Raw genomic sequence first — 18,975 nt, forward strand, 5'->3', positions numbered from 1 at the left:
AGAGCTCTCTGACCCTCCATAGACAGCAAGGATATTACCACAATCAACGCACAGAAATGTAGCAAGAACATCAGTAAAATAGTCCATGTGACTTGAGGGGTTCAACCTTAATTTTACAAAGCTATGAGAATACTTTTTGTGCGCAAAGAAAACAATAAAAACATAATTTATTCAGCAATAATTCTCCCAGAGTTACCGTCTTCCGCCATGTTGAAGAGTACCCCGAATGTAATCAACATAATGAGCATTGTTCACGTTCAGCATGCGCACACTGTCTACTGAACGTAAACAACTCTGATTACGTTCAGCAAAAGCGCGCGCATGTTGAAAGTAAACAACGCTCATTACTTTGATCAATTATGTTATTATTGTTTTCTTTGCGCACAAAAAGTGTTCTCGTAGCTTCGTAAAATTACGGTTGAACTCCTGATGTCACATGGGTTATTTTACCGATGTCTTTGCTACGTTTCTGTGCGTTGATCGTGGTAATATCCTTGCTGTCTATGGAGGGTCAGAGAGCTCTTAGATTCCATAAAAAATATCTTAATTTGTGTTCTGAAGATGAGTGAAGGTCTTACGGGTTTGGAATGACATTAGGGTGAGTAATTAATGTCAGAATTTTCTTGAAAAGTAAGATGTTTAATTAATTTATTGCATTTCAAATAATAAGAATTACAATGGTGCATTCACACAGGGCATCAGCATTATCAGAATTTTCTTAAAGTAAGATGTTTAATTTATTGCATTTCAAATAATAAGAATTACAATGGTGCATTCACACAGGGCATCAGCATTAACGCTTCTCATTTAGTTTCAATGGGTGATGTCATGCGTCGCACCACTGGCGTTGCTTGTGGCAGAAGTTGAAAAACTTATTAAGCGCCAACGCAGGTGTCGGCCAATCAGATCGCTTTAAGCAAATATCGTAGTGCAGACGCTAGCCAATTGCGTTCATGCAACACCAGAAAAGTAATGTGATTGGCTGTTGGTACTATGACAATCTCGTCAGCACCAAATTTCAGAAACACACTCCGTCAAGCATCGACTCCGACGCCCCGTGTGAATGTACCATAACACTAGCCACATGTAATGCATATCATATCAGTAAATTATCATTAATCACCCTCATGTTGTTCTAAACCCATAAGACTTAACGAATTAAACCTGAGAAGCTTCTGTCCCGCCATTAAAAGTCCAGGTAATTAAAACACACAATAGATCATAAAGGCACACAAAAATGAATCTATATGAATCAAGTTGTTTATATGAATCTATATGAATCCAAATCTTGTAAAGAGACACAATTGCTTATATTTAATTTACTCTTTCATTTGCATAAACAATGATTGACACTTATACATAAAGCGAATCACACGTGGTAAATACAGAAGCTTGTGTGCGTCACATGCTAGAACAACGTTTGAGCTTCTGTGTTTTCCAGATTATCTTTAAAAAATGTATTCTTTAAGAAGAAGATTTTTGTGAATGCTGCCCCAGACACACGTTTTCTGCTTGTCCAAACGTCATAATCAGTTGTTTTAAGGCCAATTCACACAGCGTTGGTAGCCGACCGAATACAGTACGTCACTTCTCAGACATTCCAAGTTCTGTTGTGAAGCGTGTGAGAAAACCTGTTGACTGGGCTGTTATGGATCTGTCAGCCCCATTCCCTGAGTCTCACCGGGGTATTGTTTGCTGCATTTGCAGTGAAAGATGGGAGAAGCTTGTTATTAATACTCCAAAGGCAGCGGGATGGAGATGCTGCAGATTTAGTTGCATGGCTTGGGTGTCAGTGCATGGGACAAATGTCCTTACATGGCACTTTCATGCCCACATCTTCTTTGAGACGCGTGATGGGTCTCCTCACACCCGCTGTGCTGCCTCTCATTTGACTTTGCACCCTTGATCTTGGCAGTGGCACAGAATTATACTTTCTTTTTAAGAATGCCTGTCAAATTTGGCAGGTACGTTTTTTTTAGTGCATGCTCAAAGAATTTGGAAGAGAAATATTGGACAGTATGAAAATAAAACAAATATGAGATGAAATAATTGTGTGTAATACATCTCTTCAGTCCAAAATTTGGACTGGCTGGTAACCGACCGAATACAGTACGTCACTTCTCAGACATTCCAAGTTCTGTTGTGAAGCGTGTGAGAAAACCTGTTGACTGGGCTGTTATGGATCTGTCAGCCCCATTCCCTGAGTCTCACCGGGGTATTGTTTGCTGCATTTGCAGTGAAAGATGGGAGAAGCTTGTTATTAATACTCCAAAGGCAGCGGGATGGAGATGCTGCAGATTTAGTTGCATGGCTTGGGTGTCAGTGCATGGGACAAATGTCCTTACATGGCACTTTCATGCCCACATCTTCTTTGAGACGCGTGATGGGTCTCCTCACACCCGCTGTGCTGCCTCTCATTTGACTTTGCACCCTTGATCTTGGCAGTGGCACAGAATTATACTTTCTTTTTAAGAATGCCTGTCAAATTTGGCAGGTACGTTTTTTTTAGTGCATGCTCAAAGAATTTGGAAGAGAAATATTGGACAGTATGAAAATAAAACAAATATGAGATGAAATAATTGTGTGTAATACATCTCTTCAGTCCAAAATTTGGACTGGCCCCACCACAAAAGAAAGATTGATTTTTAAAATCAAAATTAAATTTTTTTTTAAAATTTAATATTAGGATTTTGTTTGTTTGTCTGTCTATCAAAAATATACCACCGTTCAAATGTTTGCGGTTGGTAAAATCTTTTAATGTTTTTGAAAGAAGAGTCCTATACTCGCCATGACTGCATTTATTTGATCAAAATTATAGTAAATAGTAATAAAATCAAAATTTACTACAATTTAAAATAACTGTTTTATATTTTAATATTTAATTTATTCCTGTGATGGCCAATCTGAATTTTCAGCAGCAATTACTCCAGTCTTAAGTGTCACATGTTCCTTAATAAATTATTTCTTGTTATCAATGCTAAAAACATTTTGTGTTATTTAATATTTAATATTTATTTATTATATATTTAATATTTCAGTATTTTGCTGCTCAAGAAATATTCATTATTAATATTAATGTGGAAAACAGTGATGTATTTTTTCAGTGTTCTTGATGAATACAAAGTTTACAAGAACAGCATTTATTTGAAATTTATCAAGCCTTTACTGTCACTTTTGATCAACTTACTGCATCCTTGCTAAATAAATGCATTAATTTCTTTCAAAGAAAATAAATAAATAAATTACACGGACATAATGTAAATAGACTGTCACGTGTTTATGAAAACTGATTGATTTGTAGTTTTTAAGACATTCTTATTGATGCTTATTGATGCATTTTTGCAGTTCCGACAAAACCTCATCTATGTTAGCCAGCTAGATTAACTAACATTATATAACACTGGGTCAACTGACCCGAAACTCTCAATGGCAATATATTGGGGGGTTTGGTTGCTTGTTTATAGCTTGAGGTTATTGATGCTTGTAACCTGGAAACTGTGTAAACATAAAAGGAAGCATGAATTTTTATTGGACTATAAAAACCCAAATGCTGAGAGGGGACTTTGCCTTGTCATTTGCCATGTCCACCACACTGTCGCCACTGAAATTCATGGATTCCTCACCCCTCCATTTTTCTGTAGGTGTTCCTGTAATTATCATAATAACAACAAAACATCAAAACTACAGTTTATCTTTGCTGCATTCAAGGCCAAAGCACCAGATACAGCTAAAGTTCCTGTTTCAGTGGCACTCCTAAGCCGGCAACAACAAAGGGCTCTTTTACGGCGGTGTCTGCGCAGACTATCTGCCCTGTCATCTGTGCTCTGACAGAAGTCACTGTGGGCGGCCCTCACTCCCATGAGAGGATCCATTCAGGCCACAACAATGAAGGCTTCTGGAGCCCGATTCAGAGCGAACCGCAGAAGAGAGAGCCACAAGACCTCTCTTTGTGCCTTCTTCCGCATTGTTCTGGGAAGGTCAGTCTTCTGAGGTATCATTATCCGCATGGAAAATAGTGTTTCCATAACACAACATGTTTGGGCAAAGGGGAATCCCCCATTAACGGCTTGGCTCATATCTTTGATGATAACCGGTTTAGTCCTGAATTTGGTGCATTGATTGATCTTGTATGCTTTTGTTATTTTGACTGACCATTTAGGGTTTAATTAATTACGTTTTTTGTTCCTAATGACTTTTATTATTCCATTGTTAATGTTGAGATTATTTTAAGTGCCACAACTGAATTCAGAAATCAAGTTTTGCCTGTGTATGCTGTAAAATTGCACTGTAAAAAGTATTGTGGTAAATTTACAGATGCCAGAATAATTATGTAAAAAATACAGTAAACATCTACGCATATTTACAGAACAACCTGTAATTTTCTAAAGAATTTAAAAATTCTCTACCAGACCACACTTCTACTAAAATTTTTTAAAATATACTGAAAATCATAAATAATAACAGAAATGGAAAAGAGAAAGACACATGAAGAATCAAAATAATTGGTAAATAGGTAAATACTAATATAAAGAACATGCACAGTGTCATATACACAAATACAAAACACTAAAATGATGCATAAAAACTTTAATTAAAGGGGTCATATGATGCGATTTCATTTTTTCCTTTCTCTTTGCATAGAGGAGAAACAATAATGTACAGTATGTGGAAAATAATGTGTTTTTTTAACTTTAAACTGCATAAACACATTTCATTACACCAAATACACAAAATAATGTTCTTTTTAGCAGCATCATATGACCCCTTTAATACAAGTTGTAAAATAAAACCCTAACATACATAGCGTAAGAAACATACAAAACTGTAAGACACACAAATATTTAAAAAAAAAACGTGTGAAGTGTCACAGGGAATTTTAGAAATGTCAGTTGACAAGTTTTCAGTGTAAAAGATAATATGCATTGTTTTTTTCCCATAAATTCTACATTTAAAAGTATTTTACTCTCAAATGTTACCTGTATATAGTGAGAGAACTTACCATTAAACAAAAGTTTATACTGTTGCATTTTTACCGTCTTTCACAGTTAAAATTACAATAATTTTTGGTTGTCAGAAATTCACTGCAAAAAATACGGAGACAGTGTTACAGGTATTATGTGGTGGTATGATGCATGTATTTTACAGCTTATATATATATATATAAATTATATTATATTGATACAACAGTATATTTCATGATATCATATTAATAAAAAAGTGATATGTTTATATACCATTATGTAATCTCCTTAAACTACTAAAATCTTCTTTGTGCCTAAAAATGTACTGATAATGACCATAATAATACAGATGCAAACAGAATTGGCCTGTCCATAACACATGATCAGTACTCATGTATAAACATACACAGCGACATACCCACAAAGACAAAACACCATCTAGGCAATACACAAATAATGCAATAAACATTAACTAAATAACAAATTAGAAATAAAGAATTAAAAATAAAGAAATTTAACACAAAACACCCTAATGTACATTATTAATAAAAAAAAAATATATATATATTTGACAGTAATTTTTTTATTTTTTTTTTGAAAATTTGATTTAAAACCATTTAAAATGTTGTTACCAGTAAGTTACCAATATATGTTGAGGTAACTTACTGGTAACCACAAAGCAAATTTGTGCAGTATTTTTAGTGTGACTTTTTTTGACAGAATTATCAATAAATGGTTCTATTTCATAGACGAGAGCTCAGTGGAGATGTCCAAAACGGAGAAGGACACACACATACAATATACCAAGCAGGACATTCATGGAGTCAAAAGATTGATTGTTTTACACACGGCTCTGTCGAGCTGTGTAGGAGGCAAACGGCGCTTAGTTAGGATCGTTTCTGTTCCTGCACTTAACAGCTAGTTTCAGCTTGCCTAAACACGGATATAATAGTAGTCAACACAAACAGTCTTCTGCTGAATTTTCCATGTGTATCTGAAGCTTCTTTTCTTTTGCATATGATTCACAGAGCATACAGGGAAGAGGATTCCCCTTCATTTGTTCAGCTCACGCTCCAGTGCTCTTTTTATAGCATACCTGCCCCACCCAAAACACAAACAAGATAAATCAGTAAATAAACCACTGGAATAAATGTTTATCTTCAGTGCAGCAGCTGACTCTGAACAGTGAGTTCAGTCCATGAAGGATTCGTTAGGCTGATTCAAACCAATAGTCTTTTTGAATGATTTATTAAAAGAAACAACTCATTTGCTCAGGAATCAAACTGAACAGGCCATGCTTTGTGTTTTCACGTGTAACAAACATATTGGGCTGCACAACTGTTTTCAACATTGATAATAATGAGAAATGTTTTTGAGCACCAACTCCGCATAATGATTTCTGAAGGATCATTTGACAGTAAAGTCTGGAGGAATGACTGCTGAAAATTCAGCTTTCCAATCACAAAGATAAATTGCATTTTTAAATATCTTCAAATATAAAAACTGTTATTTTTAATTTGTAATAATATTTCACAATATTACAGTTTTTATTATATATTTGATCAATAAATATGGCCTTGTTGAGCATAAAAGGCTTCTCTCACCCCAGACATTTGAATGTTAGTAGTTAACATTGTCTTTTTGATGCCACCCGTCCAACTCTGTCAGATTGATGGAGAGGGTAATGCAACATTCTGTGCACCCCTGTTGGACATTGTTTTCCCTCCTGTGTAATTTTCTGCCCTCTGAAATATTTTCATGACCTTTTCTCTGTTTTTCCAAGCACTGTGACCTATAAATACCTGTTTTTTCTGTGGGGAGGTATGGGCAAGCTGATATCAATTGTTGTCGTATCTCTTATCATGCTTGCTCAGAGAAAATGTCCCTCCTCCTTATGCCATGCAGACTTATCACAAAACAGGCATGTTGATAACCTGTATCATCTGCATCTACAAACGCACGTACAAAAATCCAAAAATACACAAGCAGCTTTGTACGTAAACAGGCCGGACGTGGTTCCAAAAATAAACCTTCTCTTTAATGAACAATTGGCTCTTGCTCTTTATAGGACAGAGTTCGGAAAATTCGTCTCATTCCGCGTCCTTGTTTTGCTTATTTGTGACACATTTGGCATAGTTGAATGGAAAATATGTTTGCATGAATAAAAGCGCAACCAAATACCTCTCTTTTCATGCAATAATCAACATGTGTGCCTGTTACTAGGAAAACAAGACAATGCAATCAAAACCCAAAAATATTTTTTGTATTGATTACCATTTGTAGAACCACAGTTGTACAAATACCATGGTTAAACTATGGTTAGTGTTGTATATCCATGGTTAATTTGTGGTTACCATGGTTTAACTATAGTAACCATTTTTTGTTTTTATTTTTTACATAATAAATGTATTTATTAATTAATTAAGTTTAATGTTAAAACCATATGGATAATTTTTGTAAGGGAAGTTGTAAAGTAAGTTAGCCAGCTTACATGCTTTCACAGTTACAGTAATTGTGTATTTCATCAGCTTATTTGGGCTAATAATTTCCCCCCCAAAAAAGAAGAAGCAAAGGAAGCATTTGATCAGGATGTTAAAATAAACAAAAATCTCATCTTTCAGAGCAAACATTGATAAATATGTCCCAGCCATGTTCGTCACTTTGCGGTTCCCTTAAACATTTCCGATGTGGTCTGTGCCTATGTGCAGCGCGTTTCTTTATTTGATTGTGTTGTGAGCATTTGCCGCGTGTTTCTTTATTTGATTGTGTTGTGAGCATTTGCCGCGTGTTTCTTTATTTGATTGTGTTGTGAGCATTTGCCGCGTGTTTCTTTATTTGATTGTGTTGTGAGCATTTGCCGCGTGTTTCTTTATTTGGTTGTGTTGTGAGCATTTGCCGCGTGTTTCTTTATTTGGTTGTGTTGTGAGCATTTGCGGCGCGTTTCTGTATTTGCAGCGCATTTCTTTATTTGGTTGTGTTGTATTTGCAGCGCGTTTCTTTATTTGGTTATGTTGTGAGCATTTGCAGTGCGTTTCTTTATTTGTTTGTGCTGTGAGTAGCCTATTTGCAGCGCGTTTCTGTTTTTGCAGCGCGTTTCTTTATTTGGTTGTGTTGTGAGCATTTGCAGCGCATGTGTTGTCAAATTGATGAAGATATTTTCTTAATTTGCAAGTGTTTTTTCTGTTTGCAGCGCGTTGAGCTCTCTCGGCCACCGTAGTAATTCATCTTTTTAAATGAAACTTAGGAGATTTCTGTCCCTCCATTGAAAATCCATTCCTCCAAAACCACTTCAGAAAGGGGATTGTAAAAATTTTCCATATGAATTGCACAGTTTAATCGACAAATTTAAAACACAATCACTTCATTTCAAGGGCCAAAAAGGTCTGTATTATCAATACCATGCCAATTTAGGAAGCATCTCACACTGAAGTCATTTTCAAACCAAGCAACTTTCTGTTGGTCAATGTGAATCCACATTGCAAAATCTGTGTGGAGAATTCATTCATCCTTGCATGCAATTCGTGATTGCGTGGATTCCTATTGAAATTACTGGATTACGCCCATAAAAATTGGCCAAACAACAGCAAATGTAACCATACCTTAACACTAAAAATGGGTCATCAACCATACCTACAAAAGTAACTTTTTTTTTTAAAGATTTATTTTGGGCATTTTGCCTTTATTAAGATAGGACAGTGTAGAGTATACAGGAAGTGAAGTGGGAGAGAAAGGGTGGTGGGATCGGGAAAGGTCCTCGAGCCGGGATTCGAACTCAAGACACCCACAATGCAACACTGTTATATGTACAAGTAACTTTTCTAAAAATCTTAATACGAACGTAAAAATAATTCAGTTTAGTTCTATGAAAGTACTAAACTACAAAAGTTAGTTTACATGTTAAGGTGCAGTCACATTTACCATTGTTTGGTGAGTTTATACGGGTGAATTCCTTCCATTTCAATAGGAATCAAAAGCATTGGGAATTTCGTGTGTGGATGAAAGTTTTTGCATTGAGTTAAGTGGGTCGTGCAGAATCACGTTGACCAAAAGTTAGCTGTTTGGTGTGACTTTTGTGTGAGCTGTGTTTCATACATCGCTACACTACTGACAAATAAACTGACCTTTTCACAGGCAAAACACAGAAGTCACTTTCAAACCAAGCAGCTTTGCATTGGTTAACTCAGCGAATCCACGTATCCAAATAGAACCAGTTGCGAAATCTGTGTGGAGAGAGCTTTCATTCTCACACAAAATTCAAGATCACGTGGAATCCTTTTGAAATGACTGGATTTCGAAAATTCACCAAACATTAGTAAATGTAACTGCACCTAAAAACCTACTTTTACAATCTCTTGTAAAAAAACGTATTGAACTGTCCAATTGTTGATTGAACAAACTGTCAATGACAGGACCGAAATCTCTTGAATAATCTCATTAGAAACATCTTCATTTGTTTTTCGAAGTCTTACAGGTTTGGAACACCATAAGGATGAGTAATTGATACTAGTGTTGGGCGATATGCTCAATTTTCATATCGTCCTATCGTCAGCCTGTGAGATCGCCAATACACTATATTATCGTGCTAATTTATTTAATTATTTATTCACTTAGTTTCATTGCTGGAAAGTCAACCGACTCCAGCGTAAGGCTAAAAACAGCCTTTTTAATGTGACTGAATTTGTATTTAACATGATAACAATTCAATATAAATATTGTAAGTTACTAATTAGAATGCTTATATTTCCTCAGTTATTCAAAAGCAGCTACAGAAAACGAGCAAAGAACATTTACATTACCAAAGAACATCATCACAAGCTCAGTCTAGCGCGAGTTTATGCACTTTAAAATACACTCCCGTTAAAATCAGTGAAGCTATCTACACTGTATGATGAATAAATCTCTTATACTTACATCACACGTACATCTGCACTTTGTTGTTTATGATGAAAGAATTTGCGAGTCAGAATTCAGTCAGCGCGCGCTGAACAACGAAACTCCGCTGTTTCAACAATGACTCATCTGAACGCCTCTGATTGGCCGTTGCATTCATAAGCATAACATAATCGTGTGTGATTGGTTATAACGTGCAACACTGTTAAAACGCGGAAAACGAAATATAATGGAAAAAATAAGCCCTAATATTAATTAGATAGTATTACTAATCTGATAATAATAATAATTCTAATAATAATAATCGTCTTGTTATCGTCAGTGGCATTAGCCACAAGCGATATCTCTGACTATCGTCGATACACGATACTATCGTCTATCGGCACAACCCTAATTGATGCAGAATTTTAGTTTTTGGGTGAACTTTCACTTTAAAGTTATCATCATATCTTGGGTTTTGAGAATCTAGAGATGTTAAGCTAGTCGTGTGTGACCGAGGGGGGGTGGAGGAAGGGTGGGGTTCCCAGACAGCAGTGAGCTAATGTGCAGTAATGCTTGGTTACAGATGTAAACACATGCCTATACTTTAATCATTACAGAGATGTTGGCCCACAAGCCACATGTTTCGACCTACAACCACATAGAAGCACAATCCAGCACACTTTTGTGAAATTGTGATGTAAGGTATAAAAAAACCTTTGCGCTGGATCAAGAATAATAAATGGCAGTATCTCTGCCACTAACCAGGTGTCGCGTAACAATCCATTTACACTTTCTCTAGCATGCAGCACCTTTGCTTTAACAGTCAGAAATTATCTGACTGAAAAAGGAAAGGTTTTTCATATTTAGACATTCCGAAACCTTTAACCTTATTCAACCCGAGCAATCAAAGTTTAATTCTTGTTAAGACGTCTTTGAATACAATCCAAAAAAAGATCATCTTATCTTATCACAAAGAATTTTAACAGCTCTGTCACGCAGTTTGGGGAGTAAAAGGGTGTGTTCAGACAGAAAAAGCCTTCTGATGTTTCCGAACTTGAAGTTATAACCGACCTGTTTTTGTCTTTTCCCTTTGTTTTCTCCACAGCAAAAGAAGACGTACCTGGAGCGCAGTGTTAAAGATGCAGAGGACAACATCAGAGAGATGCTGATGTCCAGGAGGGCCCAGTAAAACGCGCTCACACCCATCCACACACACACACAAAAAAATATCTTCTCCATCACCTTTGTACACCGTGCCCTTAGTTTGAACATGCTTTTGCATGTATTCGAGAATACTCATGACCGCCGAGCTAGTGGGAGTCATTTGTCAGCTGAACACAGGAAGTTTATTTAGGTTAATAGTTAAAAATGAATGTACTGTTGACCGTCTGTCTAATACTGATTTGTGTGATCTCTGACACCTGAGTATTCTGTAAGTCTTTTTAAGTTATTGTTTTGTTCGACTGTTCTTTTTTTCTATGGTTTTGTAATCATACAAAACATTTTTTATGTAAGCAGGTGTTAACATGGTAATAAAGGTGACTGTTTAAAGACAAATCTGTGTGTATGTGTGTCATAGAGGCCGCAGACGGTAATTTAGATATGATCTGAATGACTTGGTACTTCATTGCTGTGTGTTTTGGGGATTGCTGTTTGTGTTTGTGCCTCTACGTCACTGGTTTCCTGTCAGTCCCTCTGGGCATCCTCTTTCCCCCCTCGTCTCGTCTCTGTGTCTCCTTTCTTGTGTTCTTCTGATCCTAGGCTGGTCTCCGAGAGAAATTTATTGCATAAACCTGTGAACATTTGTTTTTCGGGCAACAGCCTTGAAACTGGAAAAGAGAATTTCCCCAGACTTCTGCTTAAATCTTCTCCAGACAGCCTTTCCTGTGTCTTTCCTGTGTGCCAGCCTGCGTCTCATTCATTCATGATGCAGATGTGTGTCTGCTTGATATCCTACTTCCTCAGAAGACAATGAATTGCATAAATAAAGGAATAGAGAATCTTTCTAAATGTGAAGATTTGTAATTGATGAGGTCATTGTTATGACACCCAATGAGGTTTTAGTTTTGGATCAGTGTTTGGACCTAATGTTTACATGGCGCTCTTGACTACTTCATTTTGATCAGTCAGTCGCAGCATTCTGCTGAAAAATATGTATATATTAAATGTGGGGTATGTATTTTTTCAAAAACGCTTTAGAAAACTGAGTCGGGCCGAGTACCAAAACAAACTTGTAGCCAATCAGCAGTAAGGGGCGTGTCTACTCATGATGTGGAGGAGAGAGCGCTCAGTGCAGAAGACGGACATTAGCCGAGCCGAGCGACGACAGAGAGATAGAGATGGCGGATAAAAAACAAAAGAGGAAAATGTCTGCGGAACAAAAGAAGGCTTACGATAAGGCAAGAAGTAGGACCCGTGTAAATATCGGATCAGCTTTCCAGCGCTGGAGAGAACTCAAGGAGCGGGAAGGCCTGCGATTGGACGCCGAGGTTGCTTTGTTTCTTCTCGATAGGTGATTTCGAGACATTGGTTTTGCTTTGTTTCACAGAACTAACATATGCTGTTAAAACACAATATATGCACGTTAAAACACACAGTACTACCAAAACACATTCGACCTGCATTACCATAGTAACACACATTGCTTTCATTTATTGATGACATCATACCCTCGGCCGGCTGGCACAGCAGATAATGCCATAATTGTTGCCTGGGTTGCGTACGTATGTGTGGGGCGGAGCTATCAAAATAGGGGCGACACCCTTTTGGGGAAGGGGCGTGTTTGTTTTGGTGATTTGAAATATCAACATTGGCTACCAGAAATCACTTACCCCACCTTTAAGCGTTGTATAGTATGTATATTAAGTGCATTTATGTGCAGCTTAAGTTTGTCTTCAGTCAGACTAAAGCAATAGTTTGTCTTTTTATTAGTGCTATTTTAGTATTATTTATATACAATTGTAGTTTCTGTTAGTATTTTCAATTACATTTTTAGATTTTCAGATTTTTTGATTTTTTTTTATGTGCTTTTGTCATTTTTATTATTATTTTTTTTAATATATATAAATATTTCTATATCCACCTTCTATATTACCTTCCGTAAGAGTGAGCGCATCCATTTGTAAATTGTATGGCTATGGCTTCCGGTGTCATCTGCTTCCAGCTATTTTTAGCTGTACAAAACAGCTTGTTTTGCTGCTTGACATTACAAATTGGTGTGTCTTACATATTATTTTAATTTTTTTACTTAATCATGAACACACTGGTTTGTAGTGCAAACAGTTTACTGCGCTTTACTGTTATTCTTCTCGACATTTCCCTACGGCGGCTGATGAACCGGAAGTCTCGCACATTCACAGAAAACGCTTACTTCCGTTGAAGAATGAGGTGGATGCCTTTCATTTTTCTTTCAGTTGGAATAATTTGATTAAATTGATTTTAGTAGTATAGCTGTCATTAACCATATCAGCATGTTATGTTTAAAATCTCATGTAAACGTGTTAGTTGGACTGAAATCAAACCATTTTGTGAAGGCCTTTGTGAAAGTCTTGTAAGCTATTTAATCCTTGAAATATTTGATATTTTGCAAAAAACCCTTTGTAGTTTTATTATAACTGTGGTAACGTTACTTATAATAAGTACCAATAGGTTTTTAGTTTAATTTATTATTACATAGTTCTGTGTGGAGTAGGCCTAATCGGTCAGTCACGCTATTTCGCGGTCAAATGCAACCAATTTCTTAGACAAGTTACTCAGAATAATATAACTCAGAATATATCTCAGAAAAATATAAATTTCCATTTATAGATTTATCAGGTAAGTATCTGTGTTCTAGGCTAAGTGGATAATGTACACTGGGTCGTTATTACAAAGATCCTGGCCACCCTGTCTGGTTTTAATGGCAAAATATTAGATGCAGATCAACTAGGCCTATATCAGCTCTAATTCACAGGTTCACACAGATGAAGAGCCATTGATTCAGTAGTTGGTGTGTAGCGCTCTCTACTGGCCACAGAAGTGAATAGAAACTTCCACAGATCTGTCACCTCTAGGTGTGAACCATGTGAAATCACGTGTTCGTTATTGCAATGTGGGTGCGTCCAAGAGTACAGTGGAAAGTTTGCACCTAAGGTTTGTACTGCTAGTTATTAGCTATGGATCTACCGAGGTCCATTTACTGGACACACCGGGGACTGCAGGAGGGGTTATCTTGCCTAATTTTGATGCTCTTTAACAGCTATAACAATGCAGTTCACTTTTTTTTTTGCTATAGACCACACACTTCTAAAGAAGAAGATGATTACTTTAAAGTTTTAAGATAAGTGTCTATTAGATAACCGTTTAAAAGTCTTTGCCCTGAAGAATAATGTTCTGTTTTTAAGGGCCCTGTGGTTCACATCCAAATGAGACGTCCCATTGCTTCATGAACACAGCTCCTGTTGTGTTCACACTGTCGGCCTTTTGATGAGCACAGACAGGGGGAGTAAAGTCCAGGACCAAGGGCAGATTATTAACCTGTCTAATCTGGTCCCCTTCTGTCTCTCGCTCTCCCATAAATCCAGCGCTCTGCGTCCAGCCGGGTCTCGGGTCTCACGTGGCCTCTGGGAGACAGCAGCACAGAGCCAAGCAAATCCTTCAAGGGCCAATGAATCAGTCAGGAACTGCAGAGGAGCTTAAGGTAAAATATCTATAAAGTGTAGAGTCATTGTGAATGAAAACACTGATTTGGGTCACACTGCAGATGTTTATCTCTAAGAGAGTAAGAACAGCAAGCGTTTGTTGGAGGATTTGTAATGACATCTCAAGGAAATCTCAGCTGTTTTCTTTATTACTAGATTTTGCTGTGTCTCTGTCTTTGAGGAAAATGTCTAGATATTCTTTTCTTGAGTTTTTACTAATTTGAACCATGCAAACAAAACATTTAGGCCTTTGTCTAATGGATGTGCACAGATGTGTCAAATATGAGGTGCAAAGTATTGTGCCAGATTATTTAGAACTGTTAGCTCAGTGTCCAAGATACACCAAGAAGTTATGAGTGGTAGGTAAATATTTTTTCTTTACACTCAATAAGACTTAATTTGTCCTTGCTAAGTAATTTTGCTCTTTGGCAATATGAGTCAGTCAATGATACTCATTATTTATTATACATTGTTATATATTTGTTTACATTTACTCAAAATACTAAATTGGGTTACACTGTACTTTTATTAAAAAAAAAAAAACTTTTTCCATCACTTTTGTATTTGCTACAATTTTTCCCTCAAAGTTTTCTTCAACCACCTTTTATGTTAACTTTTGCTGTCTTTTGTAGTTAGATACATTATCTGTAGTTAAATATTAAGTCAATTATTAATGCTAAATTAGACGGTAACTTGCCAACTTTTGAACTTGGCTTCTCTGAAAACTGAAATGATGTCACTTTTTCTTTATGTAATTTAACATTTTCAAATGAACAATTCTTTACAGTTATTTTGTTGGAAATATGTGGTTTGATGGAAGAAATCACATTTTTGGTTCAAAATAAATTACCCAAGATAAATTATTTTAATACAAAATCATGTTCATGTATAATGTATGACACAGATTTTGTACAGTATGTATGTGTATATATATACATATATATATATATATATACAAACATACAAAATCTGGGTTATTATTTATTTAGTACTGACCTGATTAAGATATTTCACATAAAAGATGTTTACATATAGTCCAAAGGACAAAATAATAGTTGAATTTAAGTTCAAACGCTCACTGATGCTCCAGAAGGAAACACAATGCATTAAGAATATGAAGATCAGGGTAAATTGAACTTATTTTGTCTTCTGGGAAGCATGTACGTATCTTATGTAGCCTCTGAAGGGCAGTACTAAATGGGAAAAAAAAAAATATTTAGGCAAAATAAGAAAAATGTACACATCTTCATTCTGTTCAGAAGTTTACACCCCAGGCTCATCGTGTTTCCTTCTGGAGCATCAGTGAGCGTTTGAACCTTTTGTAATAGTTGCATATGAGTCCCTCAGTGTGAAAAGATCAATCTCAAAATCATACAGTCATTGTTGGAAAGGGTTCAAATATGCAAAAAATGCTGGGAAACCAAAGAATTTGTGGGACCTGAAGGATTGTTTCTGAAGAACAGCAGGAAGTTTAACTGTTCAGGACAAACAAGGGAACATAAATGTCTTTCATGTGAAATATCTTATTAAGGTCTGTACTAAATAAAAAATAACATGCATTTTGTGTGATCCCTCTTATTTTGGTCATATAATTAACATTTTGCATGTGTATGTAAAGTGTATGTAAAATGTTGAACACACACACACACACACATATATATATATATATATATATAATAGCAAAGTTTGTCCTGACCATCCCTTTGGTGACCTTATAAAGCTAATTTTCAGCTCTGTTGTCAGTGAGCTTTGATACAATGTGTGCAGTATTTGATTGGAGTAGCACCTGCATAATGTTGTTTATAATCACATAACTTATACTGTCTGGTTACTTAATGATGAATCGTGATGTTCATGTTTTTATCCATGTTATCTCTTTTGAAACTAGTTTAACACTTTATTGAGCACTTAACGTGTCACGCGTATCAAGGAAATGTCTACCCTGCAGAAAACAGGGCCAGTGCCAAACTATATCAAGTCGACCCTGGTCTTTTTCTGAGTCACCGCATAACTGAGCACTTTCAAAGCATTTTCTTAAAAGAATTCCATATTAAAGATTTACGTTTGTTTTAGTTTGGCTGTTCATATTTAATATCCTAGACTTGTGCTTACTATGTAGAGTCAGTTTGCTGTCTTTTGCAGTTAGATACATTATCTGTTGTTAAATATTAAATAAATTATAAATACTAAATGAGAGAGTAACTTGGCAACTTTTGAACTTGGCTTCTATGAAAAATCGAAAGATGCAAGTTTTAAAATGTTCAAATTGACAATTATTTTTAGCAAAATATATGCTGTGATGAAACAAATCATTCATGGACACAGATACATTTTCCTATTTTATTGAAAAATAAATTATATATATATATATATATATTATGATTGTAGTATTTATTAATATTTTGAAGTAGCTTTTATTTTCATAATTTCATATTGTGCTGTTGTGTGTATATGTGTTTTTAATTGTTCTATTTAGCTTAAATTTATTTTTATTTCAATTTTAGTTTTAGTAGTATACATATATACTATTTTATCCAAATTTGTTTTAAGTTTGAATTTGAATTTGAATTATTTTATAAATATTTTATAAATTAAAATTCCATGGCTGGCTGTACAGGCATATGCAAATGTCTTTTATTAAATAAACTGATTTAATATTTAACCTTGTAAAACATTTATTGTATTACAATACATGTTTTAATGGACTTCATCAACTGATGTGCACACAAATAATATCGTCATGCATGAATCATGTGTGTTTGTATTAATTCTCCATTATACTTATTCTTTTAAATATTGTCCATTAGCTCCCACCTTCAGATAGAGTTGTGCCAGCAGATGGTACAGAGGTACAGGAGATGCCTGCTGACGTTGCCAAGACGTCTGATGGGAGTCTGAATCAGCCTGCAGGATTTGATATGATCTACAGAATCGAGGACGTCCCGCCTTGGTATCTGTGTGTGTTGCTGGGACTGCAGGTACACTTCTATTCTCATACTCTCTCCTAGTCTGACTCTCCCAACATCCCCATCCCTTCTAAACCTATATCTGTATGTTCTGCCTCTGGATCTCCAGCACTACCTAACATGCTTCAGTGGAACTATTGCTGTACCATTCCTATTGGCTGAAGCCATGTGTGTGGGGCAGGACCAGTACACTGTCAGCCAGTTAGTGGGCACCATCTTCACCTGTGTGGGGATCACTACGCTCATACAGACTACATTTGGTGTCAGGTGAGTTATTTAATGTGTGCTTTGGTATGGAAATATGTGATTAGTACTCACAATATATATATATATTTTTTTTTTTATTTATTTTTTATTTTTTTTTATACCCCATATTCAGGTTGCCTTTGTTCCAGGCAAGTGCTTTTGCCTTTCTCATCCCTGCTCAGGCAATTCTGAGGCTGGACAAATGGAAATGTCCTCCTGAAGGTACAGTGTTACACTCTAGATCATTTCAGATGTATTCCATCTTGCACAAACCAATACTCTCTTTTTCATTTTGTTTTTGTATTTTGTCTGATACTGTTTCTATGGTTAACTCCTCAGAGGCTATATTACTGAAACTTCTATGCTTAATGCTTGACTTACAGATATAGTTTACTCAAAAATGAAAATTCTGTCATCGTTTACTCACCTAATCTCATCTAAACCTGAGTTTCTTTCTTCTGTTGAACACAAAAGAATATATTTTGTAGAATGTTGGTAACTAAACAGTTGATATGGTAGCCATTGACTTCCATAATATTTTTTTTCTATTATGGAAGGCAATGGTTACCGTCAACTGTTTTGGGGTGAACTACACCTTTAAGATTTTGTTACTAAGCAGATAGGATAATATTCTAAGTTAAGATGTTTCTGTAATATAGCCCCTGTATAACTATACTAACAACTATACTAACTTATCTAGCTGTGGTTACTGAAACAATGTTTACAAAGCTCCCTGCAACAAATCTAGAATTACATAGACCCAAAACCTCCAAAACAGTAAGACTAAAACAAATTGAAACCGAAGGGGCTTTGAGATATTTTAATATGCCATGTTAAAAAAAAAAAAAAAGGAAAAGTGAAATGGCTTAATTCATCTTCATGATGCACATGGAAAATATAGTTTAAAACCCTATTTCTGTCATGACAACTCTCAGAGGGATTGGCATGGTAATGTACATGACAATGTTAATGTATCTGGTCTTGGCGGAATACATCTGCTCCGCTGCGCGCTACTGCTAATACATCCACAACATGCTGTTGTGAGCATGTAAGAAATATTGCTGCTGCAAATGCTGCAAATATGAAATAACCCCCATATAGCATACATGAATCACCTCGTAGCAGATCTATACAGGTGGAGCAGGTGGAGCTGAAGGGTTTCTGAAGCAATCTGCAACTGCTACGGCAAGCACTAGTCATATATTTGAATGTTGAGCAGCGAGCTCATTGGCTACTGATACAGGAGAGAAC

The 18,975-nt window shown here is 35.9% G+C and overlaps 2 protein-coding genes across 2 annotated transcripts in view; both read left to right on the forward strand.

Annotated features, from left to right (window-relative positions):
- LOC107733487 (prefoldin subunit 1) overlaps window positions 1-11,390 on the forward strand; it is a 20,868-nt gene extending 9,478 nt beyond the window's left edge. The window contains exon 4 of the mRNA XM_016545119.1: window positions 10,939-11,390. Within this exon, the coding sequence (XP_016400605.1) occupies window positions 10,939-11,022 (84 nt within the window). The 3' untranslated portion in view covers window positions 11,023-11,390. The remainder of the gene's footprint in view (window positions 1-10,938) is intronic.
- A 3,013-nt stretch (window positions 11,391-14,403) lies between these two features.
- Window positions 14,404-18,975, forward strand: part of slc23a1 (solute carrier family 23 member 1) — a 21,274-nt gene continuing 16,702 nt past the window's right edge. The window contains exons 1-4 of the mRNA XM_016545126.1: window positions 14,404-14,511; window positions 17,320-17,490; window positions 17,588-17,745; window positions 17,858-17,946. Of these exons, the coding sequence (XP_016400612.1) occupies window positions 14,479-14,511; window positions 17,320-17,490; window positions 17,588-17,745; window positions 17,858-17,946 (451 nt within the window). The 5' untranslated portion in view covers window positions 14,404-14,478. The remainder of the gene's footprint in view (window positions 14,512-17,319; window positions 17,491-17,587; window positions 17,746-17,857; window positions 17,947-18,975) is intronic.

This window comes from Sinocyclocheilus rhinocerous, unplaced genomic scaffold, assembly GCF_001515625.1.
Source record: "Sinocyclocheilus rhinocerous isolate Xijiao unplaced genomic scaffold, SAMN03320098_v1.1 scaffold69, whole genome shotgun sequence".
In the NCBI taxonomy this organism is placed as follows: Eukaryota; Metazoa; Chordata; class Actinopteri; order Cypriniformes; family Cyprinidae; genus Sinocyclocheilus; species Sinocyclocheilus rhinocerous.